The sequence below is a fragment of the Bombina bombina genome, chromosome 6, assembly GCF_027579735.1.
Source record: "Bombina bombina isolate aBomBom1 chromosome 6, aBomBom1.pri, whole genome shotgun sequence".
NCBI classification, from domain to species: domain Eukaryota; kingdom Metazoa; phylum Chordata; class Amphibia; order Anura; family Bombinatoridae; genus Bombina; species Bombina bombina.
In genome coordinates, this window is record NC_069504.1 from 361162229 (window position 1) to 361179268 (window position 17040).

The 17040-nt window shown below is 44.3% G+C and overlaps 1 protein-coding gene across 1 annotated transcript in view; it reads left to right on the forward strand.

Annotated features, from left to right (window-relative positions):
* FAF2 (Fas associated factor family member 2) overlaps positions 1-17040 on the forward strand; it is a 130852-nt gene that overhangs the window by 56150 nt on the left and 57662 nt on the right. Inside the window, exons 6-7 of the mRNA XM_053717038.1 lie at positions 16298-16383; positions 16943-17034. Coding sequence (XP_053573013.1) covers positions 16298-16383; positions 16943-17034 — 178 coding nt within the window. The remainder of the gene's footprint in view (positions 1-16297; positions 16384-16942; positions 17035-17040) is intronic.

Consider the following 17040-nt stretch of genomic DNA (forward strand, 5'->3'; position numbering starts at 1 on the left):
TATGGCATCAAGGGTTAATATCTCCGGAAGGGGATTATTGAACAGGGGGGATTTATCGCATAATTTACTTATGTTTTATCCTGCGACATGTGTGAGATGAGGCTCAGGCAGATATTGAAACATACAGGTTTTACTTTCGTTTGGTTAGCTGCGCAGCCGTTTAGGTTTGGCGCACTTTTTCCTGTAGCAGGGGCGGTCCTGCATGGCGCACCACATGACCGGGTGTGGTCATACTGATTTCCTCTTTTTCTATAGTCCATCTTCAAGCGCAAGCTATGGTGGACTCTGATAGAGGGTACTTCCTCTTTACCTAAATCTAAAACCTGTCTATATTGTGAGGAGGCTATGGTATATCCGCCTGCTAAATTATGTTCCACATGCCTTGATAAAGTAATTATATCTTAGAGCCAATATGTTTAGTACCACTGAGCCGTCTACCTCTGAGGAGTCTCCGTCCCGAGAGGTGCGTTACATGCAGCTTCCCAATGCGCTGCTAATTCTCCTACTGGAGGGGCCCTCTTACCGCCAGACTTTACTGAACAGCTACAAACGGCAGTGTCTGCGGCCTTCAGTGCTTTACCTTGCCCTGCTAAAGGTCAAATATTGCTATCCTTCCCAGGGGTCATTTACTAACTTATTGGATTTATCTGATACAAGATTATCCGCTGATGAAGTCGCCTCTGATACACCAGAGGATGCTCTTTCTGGGTCGGACTCTTCTGCCTCTAAGCCTTCAGCTGCGCAGGAACCAGATTTTAGATTTAGGATTGAACACTTACGCTTTCTGTTAAAGTTTTGGCTACTTTAGAGGTTCCGGAACCTAAATTACCTGAGTAACCTTGTATTGCTAAACTAGATAAGGTCTACGAGGACCAGGTTGTACCACAGACGTTCCCGTAAAATATTAATATTAAGAATGAATGGGAGAGACTTGGTTCTTCCTTTTCCCCTTCTTCCCTTAAGAAATTATTCCTGGTTCCGGACTTTCAATTGGAGTTGTGGGGTTCCGTCCCTAAGGTGGATGGCGCTATCTTACGCTTGCTAAACGCACTACTATACCGCATGAGGATAGTTTCTCGTTTTAAAGAGACCATGGTTAAGAAGCTAGAAACTCTGAGAAAGATGTTTCAACACACAGGGTATTTGTTTCAACTGACAGCAGGGGTTGCTGCAGTGGCTGGAGCTGCTACCTTTTGGTGCGACTCTTTCCATCTTAATGGGAGGAGAGTCCACTGCTTCATTAATTTCTTTGTGGGAATTAAGAACCTGGCCACCAGGAGGAGGCAAAGACACCCCAGCCAAAGGCTTAAATACCTCCCCCACTCCCCTCATCCCCCAGTCATTCTTTGTCACAGGAGGTTGGCAGAGAAGTGTCGGAAGATTAGGAGTATCTTATGGAGGGTAGTACTCTTCGAAATGGGACTGGAATTTTAAATAGCCCTGTCAGCCTCTCAGTGAGAGCATGGATGAATGTTAGTCCGGAGATGCAGGGAGAGTCTTTCTGCGAACCCATCCCGACTCAGATTAACAGCTCCATTAGCAATCGGCGTTGACGAGTTTTGCTGCCTGCTTTTCATCGTTTCATATATATATATATATATATATATATATATATATATATATATATATTTCTCCAACATAGGTGTGTCCGGTCCACGGCGTCATCCTTACTTGTGGGATATTCTCTTCCCCAACAGGAAATGGCAAAGAGCCCAGCAAAGCTGGTCACATGATCCCTCCTAGGCTCCGCCTTCCCCAGTCATTCTCTTTGCCGTTGTACAGGCAACATCTCCACGGAGATGGCTTAGAGTTTTTTGGTGTTTAAATGTAGTTTTTATTCTTCAATCAAGAGTTTATTTTAAAATAGTGCTGGTATGTACTATTTACTCTGAAACAGAAAAGAGATGAAGATTTCTGTTTGTAAGAGGAAAATGATTTTAGCAACCGTTACTAAAATCGATGGCTGTTTCCACACAGGACTGTTGAGAGGAATTAACTTCAGTTGGGGGAAACAGTGAGCAGAATTTTGCTGCTTGAGGTATGACACATTTCTAACAAGACTTTGTAATGCTGGAAGCTGTCATTTTCCCTATGGGATCCGGTAAGCCATTTTTATTAAATAAGAATAAAGGGCTTCACAAGGGCTTTAAAGACTGGTAGACATTTTTCTGGGCTAAAACGATTGATTTATAAGCATTTTTAATAATTTATAGCTTTGAGGAGTTATTTTATTCTTGGGAATTATGTTAAATAACCGGCAGGCACTGTATTGGACAACTTTTTCACTGGGGGCCTTCTCTAATCATAGGCAGAGCCTCATTTTCGTGCCACTAATGCGCAGTTATTTTTGGGAAGCAAGGCATGCAGATGCATGTGTGAGGAGCTCAGATACATAGAAAAAGCTTACTGAAGGCGTCATTTGGTATCGTATTCCCCTCTGGGCTTGGTTGGGTCTCAGCAAAGCAGATACCAGGGACTGTATAGGGGTTAAATATAAAAACGGCTCCGGTTCCGTTATTTTAAGAGTTAAAGCTTTCAAATTTGGTGTGCAATACTTTTAAGGCTTTAAGACACTGTGGTGAAATTTTGGTGAATTTTGAACAATTCCTTCATACTTTTTCACATATTCAGTAATAAAGTGTGTTCAGTTTAAAATTTAAAGTGACAGTAACGTTTTTATTTTTAAAACGTTTTTTGTACTTTGTTATCAAGTTTATGCCTGTTTAACATGTCTGAGCTATCAGATAGACTATGTTCTGTATGTGAGGAAGCCAAGGTTCCTTCTCATTTAAATAGATGTGATGTATGTGACAAAAAATTTAGAGAAAATGATGCCCAAGATGATTCCTCAAGTGAGGGGAGTAAGCATGGTACTGCATCATCCCCTCCTTCGTCTACGCCAGTCTTGCCCACACAGGAGGCCCCTAGTACATCTAGTGCGCCAATACTCCTTACTATGCAACAATTAACGGCTGTAATGGATAATTCTATAAAAACATTTTAGCCAAAATGCCCACTTATCAGCAAAAGCGCGACTGCTCTGTTTTAGAAAATACCGAAGAGCATGAGGACGCTGATGATAATGGTTCTGACATGCCCCTACACCAGTCTGAGGGGGCCAGGGAGGTTTTGTCTGAGGGAGAAATTTCAGATTCAGGGAAAATTTCTCAACAAGCTGAACCTGATGTGATTACATTCAAATTTAAATTGGAACATCTCCGCGCTCTGCTTAAGGAGGTGTTATCTACTCTGGATGATTGTGACAATTTGGTCATTCCAGAGAAATTATGTAAGATGGACAAGTTCCTAGAGGTCCCGGGGCCCCCCGAAGCTTTTCCTATACCCAAGCAGGTGGCGGACATTGTAAACAAAGAATGGGAAAGGCCCGGCATACCTTTTGTCCCTCCCCCTATATTTAAGAAATTGTTTCCTATGGTCAACCCCAGAAAGGACTTATGGCAGACAGTCCCCAAGGTCGAGGGGGCGGTTTCTACTCTAAACAAACGCACTACTATCCCTATAGAAGATAGTTGTGCTTTCAAAGATCCTATGGATAAAAAATTAGAGGGTTTGCTTAAAAAGATGTTTGTTCAGCAAGGTTACCTTCTACAACCGATTTCATGCATTGTTCCTGTCACTACAGCAGCGTGTTTCTGGTTCGATGAACTAGAAAAGTCGCTCAATAAAGATTCTTCTTATGAGGAGATTATGGACAGAATTCATGCTCTTAAATTGGCTAACTCTTTTACTTTAGACGCCACTTTGCAATTGGCTAGATTGGCGGCGAAAAATTCGGGGTTTGCTATTGTGGCGCGCAGAGCGCTTTGGCTAAAATCTTGGTCAGCGGATGCGTCTTCCAAGAACAAATTGCTTAACATACCTTTCAAGGGGAAAACGCTGTTTGGCCCTGACTTGAAAGAGATTATTTCAGATATCACTGGGGGTAAGGGCCACGCCCTTCCTCAGGATAGGTCTTTTAAGGCTAAAAATAAACCAAATTTTCGTCCCTTTCGCAGAAACGGACCAGCCCCAAGTTCTACATCCTCTAAGCAAGAGGGTAATACTTCTCAAACCAAGCCAGCCTGGAGGCCAATGCAAGGCTGGAACAAAGGTAAGCAGGCCAAGAAACCTGCCACTGCTACCAAGACAGCATGAGATGTTGGCCCCCGATCCGGGACCGGATCTGGTGGGGGGCTGACTCTCTCTCTTTGCTCAGGCTTGGGCAAGAGATGTTCTGGATCCTTGGGCGCTAGAAATAGTTTCCCAAGGTTATCTTCTGGAATTCAAGGAGCTACCCCCAAGGGGGAGGTTCCACAGGTCTCAATTGTCTTCAGACCACATAAAAAGACAGGCATTCTTACATTGTGTAGAAGACCTGTTAAAAATGGGAGTGATTCATCCTGTTCCATTAGGAGAACAAGGGATGGGATTCTACTCCAATCTGTTCATAGTTCCCAAAAAAGAGGGAACATTCAGACCAATCTTAGATCTCAAGATCCTAAACAAATTTCTCAAAGTTCCATCGTTCAAGATGGAAACCATTCGGACAATTCTTCCTACCATCCAGGAAGGTCAATTCATGACCACGGTGGATTTAAAGGATGCGTATCTACATATTCCTATCCACAAGGAACATCATCGGTTCCTAAGGTTCGCCTTTCTGGACAAGCATTACCAGTTTGTGGCACTTCCATTCGGACTAGCCACTGCTCCAAGAATTTTCACAAAGGTACTAGGGTCCCTTCTAGCGGTGCTAAGACCAAGGGGCATTGCAGTAGTACCTTACTTGGACGACATACTGATTCAAGCGTCGTCTCTACCACAAGCAAAGGCTCATACGGACATTGTCCTGGCCTTTCTCAGATCTCACGGGTGGAAAGTGAACGTAGAAAAAAGTTCTCTATCTCCGTCAACAAGAGTTCCCTTCTTGGGAACAATAATAGACTCCTTAGAAATGAGGATTTTTCTGACAGAGGCCAGAAAATCAAAACTTCTAAGCTCTTGTCAAGTACTTCATTCTGTTCTTCTTCCTTCCATAGCGCAGTGCATGGAAGTAATAGGTTTGATGGTCGCGGCAATGGACATAGTTCCTTTTGCGCGAATTCATCTAAGACCATTACAACTGTGCATGCTCAGTCAATGGAATGGGGATTATACAGACTTGTCTCCGACGATACAAGTAGATCAGAGGACCAGAGATTCACTCCGTTGGTGGCTGACCCTGGACAACCTGTCACAAGGGATGAGCTTCCGCAGACCAGAGTGGGTCATTGTCACGACCGACGCCAGTCTGGTGGGCTGGGGCGCGGTCTGGGAACCCCTGAAAGCTCAGGGTCTTTGGTCTCTGGAAGAATCTCTTCTCCCGATAAATATTCTGGAACTGAGAGCGATATTCAATGCTCTCAAGGCTTGGCCTCAGCTAGCAAAGGCCAAATTCATACGGTTTCAATCAGACAACATGACGACTGTTGCGTATATCAACCATCAGGGGGGAACAAGGAGTTCCCTGGCGATGGAAGAAGTGACCAAAATAATTCAATGGGCGGAGACTCACTCCTGCCACTTGTCTGCAATCCACATCCCAGGAGTGGAAAATTGGGAAGCGGATTTTCTGAGTCGTCAGACATTTCATCCGGGGGAGTGGGAACTCCATCCGGAAATCTTTGCCCAAATAATTCAATTGTGGGGCATTCCAGACATGGATCTGATGGCGTCTCGTCAGAACTTCAAGGTTCCTTGCTACGGGTCCAGATCCATGGATCCCAAGGCGACTCTAGTGGATGCACTAGTAGCACCTTGGAGTTTCAACCTAGCTTATGTGTTCCCACCGTTTCCTCTCATTCCCAGGCTGGTAGCCAGGATCAAACAGGAGAGGGTATCGGTGATCTTGATAGCTCCTGCGTGGCCACGCAGGACTTGGTATGCAGATCTGGTGAATATGTCATCGGCTCCACCATGGAAGCTACCTTTGAGACAGGACCTTCTTGTTCAAGGTCCGTTCGAACATCCGAATCTGGCCTCACTCCAACTGACTGCTTGGAGATTGAACGCTTGATTTTATCAAAGCGAGGGTTCTCAGATTCTGTCATTGATACTCTTGTTCAGGCCAGAAAGCCTGTAACTAGAAAAATCTACCATAAAATATGGAAAAAATATATCTGTTGGTGTGAATCTAAAGGATTCCCATGGAACAAGATAAAAATTCCTAAGATTCTATCCTTTCTTCAAGAAGGTTTGGAGAAAGGATTATCTGCAAGTTCTTTGAAGGGACAGATTTCTGCTTTATCTGTTTTACTTCACAAAAAGCTGGCGGCTGTGCCAGATGTTCAAGCTTTTGTTCAGGCTCTGGTTAGAATCAAGCCTGTTTACAAACCTTTGACTCCTCCTTGGAGTCTTAATTTAGTTCTTTCAGTTCTTCAGGGGGTTCCGTTTGAACCCCTACATTCCGTTGATATCAAGTTATTATCTTGGAAAGTTTTGTTTTTGGTTGCAATTTCTTCTGCTAGAAGAGTTTCAGAGTTATCTGCTCTGCAGTGTTCTCCTCCTTATCTGGTGTTCCATGCAGATAAGGTGGTTTTGCGTACTAAACCTGGTTTTCTTCCGAAAGTTGTTTCTAACAAAAATATTAACCAGGAGATAGTCGTGCCTTCTTTGTGTCCGAATCCAGTTTCAAAGAAGGAACGTTTGTTGCACAATTTGGATGTAGTTCGTGCTCTAAAATTCTATTTAGAGGCTACAAAGGATTTCAGACAAACATCTTCCTTGTTTGTTGTTTATTCTGGTAAAAGGAGAGGTCAAAAAGCAACTTCTACCTCTCTCTCTTTTTGGCTTAAAAGCATCATCAGATTGGCTTATGAGACTGCCGGACGGCAGCCTCCTAAAAGAATCACAGCTCATTCCACTAGGGCCGTGGCTTCCACATGGGCCTTCAAGAACGAGGCTTCTGTTGATCAGATATGTAAGGCAGCGACTTGGTCTTCACTGCACACTTTTACTAAATTTTACAAATTTGATACTTTTGCTTCTTCTGAGGCTATTTTTGGGAGAGAGGTTTTGCAAGCCGTGGTGCCTTCCATCTAGGTGACCTGATTTGCTCCCTCCCATCATCCGTGTCCTAAAGCTTTGGTATTGGTTCCCACAAGTAAGGATGACGCCGTGGACCGGACACACCTATGTTGGAGAAAACAGAATTTATGTTTACCTGATAAATTACTTTCTCCAACGGTGTGTCCGGTCCACGGCCCGCCCTGGTTTTTTAATCAGGTCTGATGATTTATTTTCTCTAACTACAGTCACCACGGTATCATATGATTTCTCCTATGCAAATATTCCTCCTTTACGTCGGTCGAATGACTGGGGAAGGCGGAGCCTAGGAGGGATCATGTGACCAGCTTTGCTGGGCTCTTTGCCATTTCCTGTTGGGGAAGAGAATATCCCACAAGTAAGGATGACGCCGTGGACCGGACACACCGTTGGAGAAAGTAATTTATCAGGTAAACATAAATTCTGTTATTTGATAACGTAAGAAGATGGGGTCACAGTATGGCTCCTTTATCTTTATAGAATCTAGGGTAATACCCTCGGAAGGGGGTTATTGAACAGGAGGGATTTTATGGTACATGTTTGTGTTTCTGCTGCATTTGTGTGATGAGGCTCTGTCAGTGTGGAACAGTCAGTTGAGAGATTGAGGCAGGATTTTTTTGGCGTGTTTCTCGAGTGCAGGGGCGGTCCTGCATGGCACTCCATATGACTGGGTGTGGCCTCAGCGTTCGGAGGAGACGAAAGCTGTTTCTTGTAGTCCGGGTCATAGGAGGTGGTGAGTGCCCCCGGCAATTGGGATATAAAGGTGCCATTTAACTTCTTCTCTAATCTGCAATAAAGGCGCAAGATATGGAGGAGACTATGTTGGAGGATACTCCCTCTTTATCTAAACCTATTAACTGTGTTTATTGTGTATATCTGTTCCACATGCTTTGACAATATTGCTATATCTAAAAAGAATAAAATATTTAGTATGACTGAGCCATTCACCTCTGAGAGTTCTCGCCCGCGAGGTGCGTTCCCTGCAATCATCACTGATTACACAAGCAGTTCCCCAGGGCACTACTAATCCTTTGGCCGCCAGACTTAGCCGATCAGTTACAGACTGGGGTTTCTGCGGTCATTAATGCAATGCCTCGCCCTACTAAGCGGAAGGTACGGCAATGCTATCCGTCTCAGGGGTCTTCGACTCCGCTGGATGTCTGATTATCCGCTGAGGACAACTCCGACTTATCGGAGGTTGTCGCCTCTGGTTCTGAATCGGCTACTTTTACGCCTCCGTCCTCGGAGGAACCAGATTTTAAATTTAAAATGGAGCATTTGCACTTTCTGCTGAAAGAGGTGCTTGCTACCTTGGAGGTTTCCGGAACTGTGACTACCGGAGGAACCTTCGATCCCTAAACTTGACAGGACAGGATTTATGAGGACAGGGTAGTGCCCCAGGCCTTCCCGCTTTTTGTTAAAGATGGCTAACGTTAAGAATGAATGGGAAAAACTTCTCTCGTCCTTTTCCCCCTCTTCTTTTAAAAGGCTATTCCCTGTGGGGAACCGTCCCTATGGTGGATGGTGCTATCTCCACGCTCTCTAAGAGAACGACTATTCCGCTAGAGCAGAGCTTTCCAAACTTTTCATGTTGGCGACACACTTTTTAGACCTACATCATTTTGCGACAGTAATTCAGTTGTACCAGCAAACAGGAGGTTAAACTAACTTGTTTTAAGAGATACGGACACATAGATAAATTATATAATAACGAAATGTATTTACAAGTAACAGTATGTAAGTATGTGCAAGAATTAAAAAAAGTTTAATAACACCAATAGCTACTTACTATTTTTATGGGATATATGAGGTTGATGGGATGAACCGTTTCTGAATATTTAGTGGAATATTAGCTAAAGACACTTGCATTACATCATCAAGCATTTTTAAGCTTCCACTTCGTATCCATATATCATGAGCAGGAGCAGCAATGCACTACTGGGAACTAGTTGCAAAAAAACCCCACTTTGACTTCTGATTTCAGCTCGGCGTTTAAGCTGCCGCCCTCAGAGCTCGGGGAGTCCATTTGACTACTGCCCGCGCTGCAAACACACTGCTGTCCCACTCACTGACTACACATGCAGTCATGAACCGATTGAGGAGACTACACGTGCAGTCAGGAGCCAATGTGTAGCCAAAGCCGCCAATGGGAATAGTTTTAGTTCCTACTGAGCTGTGCCAATAGGTTAAGAGGATCTGTGACCCACTAGGTATCAATCACGTGTCAACCATGTGATATGCATAGCAGGTAGGCGGAAAGTCAGAAAACCAAAAAAAATTTTAAAAAAATTTAAATTCAAAACAATTTGTGCTGAAGCAGGGACACATCTACACACTGCTGCAGACACAAGGAAGGAACCCATGGTTAAAAAGAGTCCATGTTGCGGAAGATGTTCTACCTCACGGGGTTCATTTTTCAACTGACAGCGGCGGTCGCTGCGGTGGCTTGTGGGGCTACCTACTGGTGACGCTCTATCAGCAATGGTCGAGGTGGAGACTATCCTCAATGAGATTCTAGAATGAATTAAGGCCTTAAGGGTAGCGCTTTCGTTCATTTGTGATGCTAACATGCAGATAATTTGCCTAAATGCTAAGACATCAGATTTTTCTGTTTTAGCCTGCAAGGCTCTGTGGCTAAAGTCGTGGTCTGCTGACAACTTCTAAGTCTCGACTGCTTTCCCTTCTGTTTAAGGGAAAGGTTTTGCTTGGCCCGGGCCAGGATTCCATCATATCTACGGTCACGGGTGGCAAGGGTGCCTTCTTGCCTCAGAATATGAAGGCTAAACCTAAGGGTTCTACTTTTCGTCCCTTTCGTTCGACAAGTCTCAGCGCCAGCAGCCTGCCGCAAAGTCTGAGCATTCCAAGGGATCTTGGAAACCAGCTAACTCTTGGAACAAGTCCAAGCAGAATAAGAAGCCCGCCGAGTCAGTCGGCATAAAGGGGCTGCCCCCCGATCCATCCTCGGATCATGTAGTGGGCCGACTATTCCTTTTTGCCTGGAGAAGAGACGTTATTTTCCCGTGGGTTCTGGAGGTCGTAACCCAGGGTTACAGGATAGGTTTCAAATCATATCTGCCCATAGGCAGGTTCCTCCTGTCAAACATATCTTCAAGGCCAGAAAAGAGACTTCTTCCTAGGGTGCTTAAGGGATCTCTCATCCCTCCGGCAGAAAGAGGCCTGGGGTATTTTTCAAACCTTTTTTCGTGGTCCCAAAGGAGGAGTGCACGTTTCGTCCAATTCTGGACCTACAGGCCCTAAACAAGTTTTTGGCAGTTCCATTGTTAAAAATGGAGACTATCAGGTCAATTTTGCCCCTGGTTCAAGAGGGGCAGTTCATGACAACTATAGACCTGAAGGACGCTTACCTTCACGTTCACAGGGATCACTTCAGGTTTCTAAGGTTCGCCTTCCTGGACCAGCACTTCAGTTTGCGGCACTTCCGTTTTGGTCTGGCGACTGCCCGAAGAGTCTTTACAAAGGTTCTGGGAGCTCTACTTGCGGTAGCGAGAGCCAGGGGGATTGCAGTGGCACCTTATCTGGATGATATCCTGGTCCAGGCTCCGTCCCACAAGCTTGCGGAGGATCACTCAAGAGCTCTTCTCCTTCGGTCCCACGGGTGGAAGATAAACGAAGGAAAGAGTTCATTGGTCTCTAGCAACAGGGTGGAATTCCTGGGTACGATAATTGATTCTTCAGTCATGAAGATATTCTTGACTGATCAGAGACGTTGCAAACTTGCGTACAACTACTGTCTAGCTCTTCAGACATCCTCCAGGACATCTGTGGTCAGATGTATGGAGGTGATCAGGCTCTTGGTATCCAGCATAGATGTCATTCCATTCGCCAGGTTCCATCTCAGACATCTTCAGCTGTGCATTTTGAGACAATGGAATGGCGATCATTCAGATCTGTCCCAGCAGATATCTCTGGACGGACCGGTGAGGGAGTCTCTCTATCTTGGTGGACCTGACCGGGTGAGCTGTCTTGGGGGACTTCCTTCTGGAGTCCATCCTGGGAGATTGTGACCACAGATGCAAGTCTATCAGGATGGGGAGCTGTTTGTGGTGCCAGAAAGGCACAAGGCAGATGGAGTCGAGTCTACCTATAAATATTCTGTAACTTCGAGCTATATTCAACGCTCTAAGGGCTTGGCCCCTCCTGGGGTCATCCTGATTCATCAGATTCCAGACTGACATTTCCTTGGCTTACATAAACCAGCAGGGGGGGATGAGAAGTTCCCTAGCCATGAGGGAAGTATCTTGGATTCTGGAATGGACAGAGACTCACAATTGATCACTCTCAGCCGTCCACATTTCGGGTGTGGACAACTGGGAAGCACATTTTCTGAGCAGACAGACGTTTCATCCAGGGGAATCGTGTCTCTTCATTCCGAGGTGTTTGCGGAGATCTGCAACAGATGGGGGACTCCAGAGAGAGATCTCATGGCGTCCAGACTCGATTGCAAGCTACCCAGATACGGGTTGCGATCCAGGGATCCCCAGGCGCAACTGATAGATGCCTTGGCGATGCCCTGGCACGTCAACCTAATTTAGATATTTCCATCGTTGCCTCTTCTACCTTGTGTAGTGGCCCGCATCAAGCAGGAGCAACCTTCGGCTATTCTGATTGCTCCGTCGGGGCCGCAGAGGATGTGGTTTGCAGATCTGGTGTGGATGTCATCGCCGCCATGGAGGTTACCTTGTCATAGGGATCTTCTGGTTCAAGGTCCTTTTCTACACCAAAATCTCGATTCTCTGCGACTGACTGCATTGAGATTGAACACTTAGGCTTAAGCCAAGAGAGGATTTTCGGAAAGAGTGACACACTCGTCCAGGCCAGGAAGCCGGTCACTCAACGCATCTACCACATGGTGTGGAGGGCCTACTTGTCCTTGTGTGAGGAACAAGGTTACCTCTGGCAGAAGGTCAGGGTATCCAGGATTTTGGCCTTTCTCCAGGATGGTCTGGATAAGGGTCTTGACGCCAGTTCCCTAAGGGGACAGATTTCGGCTTTATCTGTACTGTTGCATAAGAAGCTTGCAGAACTTCCTGACATTCAGTACTTTGTTCAGGCTCTGGTTAGGATCAGGCCAGGCTTTAGGAATTCAGCTCCTCCTTGGAGCTTAAACTTGGCTCTTATAGTTTTGTAGAGGGCTCCGTTTGAGCCTATGCATGCGCTTGACATTAAGGTTCTTTCATAGAAAGTCCTATTCCTACTGGCTATTGCATCGGCACGCAGAGTCTGAATTGGCGACCTTGCAATGTGAGCCTCCCTTCTTAGTTTTTCACACCGATAAGGTGGTTCTTCGCACTGAATTGGGATTCCTACCCAAGGTGGTGTCGAGTTGTAACATCAATCAGGAAATAGTTCCTTCTTTGTGTCCTAACCCTTCTTCAAAGGAAAGGTTACTTCATAATCTGGACGTGGTTCGGGCTTTAAAGTTTTATCTTCAGGACACGGAGTTCAGAAAGATTTCGTCCTTATTTGTTGTGTATTCAGGGAAACTGCTACTTCGCTATCCTTTCGGTTGAGGAGTATGATCCATCTGGCATATGAGACAGCGGGACACAAGCCTCCTCAGAAGATTACGGCTCACTCAACTAGAGCTGTGGCCTCTTCTTGGGCCTTTAAAGGGACACTGAACCCAATTTTTTTCTTTTGTGATTCAGATAGAGCATGCAATTTTAAGCAAATTTCTAATTTACTCCTATTAATTTTTCTTCGTTCACTTGCTACCTTTATTTGAAAAAGAAGGCATCTAAGCTTCTTTTTTGCTTCAAAACTCTGGACAGCACTTTTTTATTGGTGGATGAATTTATCCACCAATCAGCAAGAATAATCCAGGTTATTCACCAAAAATGGGCGGGCATCTAAACTTACATTCTTGCATTTCAAATAAAGATACCAAGAGAAGGAAGAAAATTTGATAATAGGAGTAAATTAGAAAGTTGCTTAAAATTGCATGCTCTATCTGAATCACGAAAGAAAACTTTTGGGTTCAGTGTCCTTTTTAAGAATGAGGCATCTATGGAACAGATTTGTAAGGCGGCCACTTGGTCTTCCTTACATACTTTTGCAAAGTTTTAAAAATTATTATTATTATAATTTTTTTTTTCATTTGTTGTCCTCTAGTGCTTGGGTATTTGTTCCCACAAGTAATGAATGAAGCAGTGGACTCTCCTCCCATTAAGATGGAAAACATAAATTATGCTTACCTGATAATTTCATTTCCATCTGTGGAGGAGAGTCCACTGACCCACCCGTTTCTCTTGTGGGCTGACCTAAATTTAATTTTATTCTTCTGGCTCCTTTTATACCCTGATATTTCTCCTACTGTTCCTTGTTCCCTCAGCAGAATGACTGGGGGATGAGGGGAGTGGGGGATGTATTGTGTCAATGTTTTCATCTTTTATGGAGGGTAATACTCTTTGACATGGGACGGGAGTTTTAAGTAATCCTGTCAGTTTCTCATTGAGGGCTTGGATGAAAGTTAGAGTCCGGAGATGCAGGAAGAGTCTTTCTGCGAAACCATCCAGACTCATTTTAACAACTCCACAAGCAATCAGCGTTGTCTAACTTCGCTTCGCTACCTGCTTTCTCCTCAAGTCCATGGCGGAGGCAAGGCTACTATCCTCCACACTTAAAGAGCCATGTTCCTGTTCCACGGGGTAGATTCCGGTAAGATCGTTTCACTTTACTTCATGAATGTACTGTAACTCATTTGTTCCTGTGAACTCACATGAAAAATACAGGGTCTCAGTGGGACTCCTTTAGTATCTTGGAATCAAGGGTTAATATGTCCTGAGGGGGATTATTGAACAGGGGGGGGGGTTAATCATGTTTGTTATGTGATTCAATCTGCTTATGTGTAGTGTTAACTGGGCTTGTGGCATTTGAAACATAACTGCCTTTCGAAGTGACACGACCTTACGGTTAGGCGTGCTTTTTTTGGACGGTTCAATTTGTGACCGGGCGTGTACGTTCTGGTCTCCCATTTCCACATTCCTGACTGTGTGGCGACTGAGAATTCCAGTCCGCTGGTGTCTGGTTCATAGGAGGTGGTGAGTGCCTCAGCCATTGTGGGTACTGTCAGGTGCCGTTTAAATTGTGGTGTGTGTGTGTATATATATATATAGTCCATTTCTTTGGTGTCCTTTATCCAGTTATGGAGGATGCTGATGTTGATCAACTTTCTGATTCAGATTCTTCGTCCTGTGAAGAATGCGAATTGGCCCCATTGACTCAGGTCAGTCGGTTATGTTCTTTAGGCCGTCCTAGAGGGCCTTGTTCCTCAGGCTCAGGGATTCAAGGGACTGCTGATCCATCCGCCTCGGGGGGGGGGGGGGGCCCTATTCTCCGGGATGCGAGTTCCCTACCGCTCCCTACCACTACTACACATGCAGGTAACCCAGATTATGTGTTTCTCTCCTCGGAGGATGGATTGTTCCCCCCCCCCGGAGGTTGTGGCATGTCTTCTCTTTTACATACTTTTGGCGCTTGCACGTCTACAAAGTCCAGGTGTGTGTTTGTGATTGTGCTCGTGCCCGATTGCCCCAGTTCTCTTGGCCACTGGAGGGCATGGGCAGTTCCCTGCGGGTGTATTTGTTCCTGAGTGTTGTGCCTTTCGTAATAGACGGGCTTGCCTTTGTGTCTTACTCAGACACGTTTTTGAGCTGTTTGGGAACCCTATCCTTCTCGGTTGTGGGACTCATCAGTCTCCTCCTTCAAATGGCTCACCTCGTTAGACATGGGGGGGATAAAGTAATCTCCTTTTAAGTCTTGTTATCGAGATCCTTCCCAGTTTTGTTGGAAGAACCGGGTTTCCGTTTGGCTGGTCCTGCGGATCTTTCTCTTCTTCTTGGGCGTTAACCCTCGGGTTGCCTGTTATTTTATTTTATCCAGGTTAAGATGAATTTTAGTTTTTTTCATACTATGTTCCTCCTGCGGGAACTTAAAAATCTCTGGGATCGATACTCGCTGTTTGCTTCTACGGAAGTTGTTCGGGACACATTAGTCCAATGTTTCTGTTTTTCTTCCTCCCTCTCTGAGGGTGGATTTAGCCAGTTTGGCAGTTATGACCCTGGTTGCAGGCTTGTCCTGCTTGGGTTCAGATCTTCTGTCTTGCGGATTTATTCAGACACGTTGCGCCTATTAAACCTTGCTGGTCAGGTTGGGGTGCCGAGTGCTATTAACATTATTGATGATTATTTTTATTTGTTTTACAAGTTTCAGCTAAGAATTCTCAAGAAGACTTGCGGGTTCGTGCGGGTCCAGAGTTCTTAACCCAAAAAATCTTAGATGGCTTTTTTTTCAAATAAAGATAGCAAGAGAACAAAGAAAAATTGAAAATAGGAGTAAATTAGAAAGTTGCTTAAACTTGCATGCTCTATCTGAATCACAAAAGAAAAAAATTGGGTTCAGTGTCCCTTTAAGCCTTTGGCGGGTGTCTGCCTCCTCCTGGTGGCCAGGTTCTGTATTGCCACAAATAATGAATGAAACCTTGGACTCTCCTCATACAGATGGAAATAAACTTATCAGGTGAGCATAATTTTAATTTTTTTGCGCTCGCGTGCAATGCTGCCACTGCCCGCACACAGTCTAATCTCCCACGGTCGGACGAGCCCGGGGAGATTGACATTCCTAAGAGGTGGAGAAGAGCTTAGGGATGTAGTGATCTGATGACGTCCGCTTAATAAATTGTGAATGCAGGTTCTCTTGTGGGAACCTGCAGTCGCAGAGAGGCAAAGAGCTTGATAAATCAAGCCCCAAGTGTTGGGTCTTTGGTTTACGAACAGTTATTCGCTAAAGAATCATGTATGTACCCAATGTGATAAAATGGGTTAAGCATGTAGGTATAATCAGATCTCATTACTTTATTAGGTTGTGGCTTCAAAACAAAATCGGCTATTAAATATACACGAATAACCATTAAAAAGCAAATTCTCATACATTTTCAACTCTGCAGTTGGTAGAAAAAGTAATTGGAAACACATTAAGGGAAGAACAATTTTACAGTATTCTGTTCCTTTAGGTACATTTTGAATTAATGCAAAATCACCCACCTCTATTACTGGTAATGTGATTAATATTATATTAATGAGAGGCTAGTGTCAAAGTTTTTTTTCTTTTATATAACATATGCACTAACCTCACATCATTCTTTTGCAACATTCAGCATATATTTTTTTTGTTTTGTTTTCATTTCAATTACCAGGCGCTAAATGATGCTAAACAAGAACTGCGCTTCTTGTTGGTATACTTACATGGCGAAGATCACCAGGACTCTGATGAGTTTTGCAGGTTGGTTAAGTTCATGCTCTCTAAAAATTGCCTTTTAAAGGGACAGTCAACTACAACATTTCTATTGTTTAAAAAGATAGATAAAACCTTTATTACCCATTTCCCATTTTTGCACAGCCAACATGGTTATATCAATATACTTTTTACCTCTATTATCTCCTTGTATCTAAGCCTCTTCTGACAGCCCCCTGATCACATGCCTCTTATCTATTGACTTGCATTTTAGCCAATTAGTGCTGTATTGTGCACAACTTCCTGTGCCTTAGGACAATGTTATCTATAGGGCCTACATGAACTAGCAGTCTCCTGATGTGAAAAGCAAATAAAAAAAATAAAAGCATGTGATAAGAGGCGGTCTGTAGTGGCTTAAAACAGGGAGAAATTCAGGCTTAAAAACAGGTTTAATGTTATAAAGTATATTAATATAACAATGTTGGTTGTGCAAAGCTGGGGGATGGGTAGTAAAGGCATTATCTATCTTTTTAAACAATAACAATTTTTGGTGTTGACTGTCCCTTTAATGCATTGAATAAAGTTTTCTATCTCTATCCTCTTACAGAAATACCCTCTGCACCCCTGAAGTCACTCAGTTTGTAAATGGCAGAATGCTATTCTGGGCTTGTTCCACAAACAAACCAGAAGGATTTAGGGGTGAGT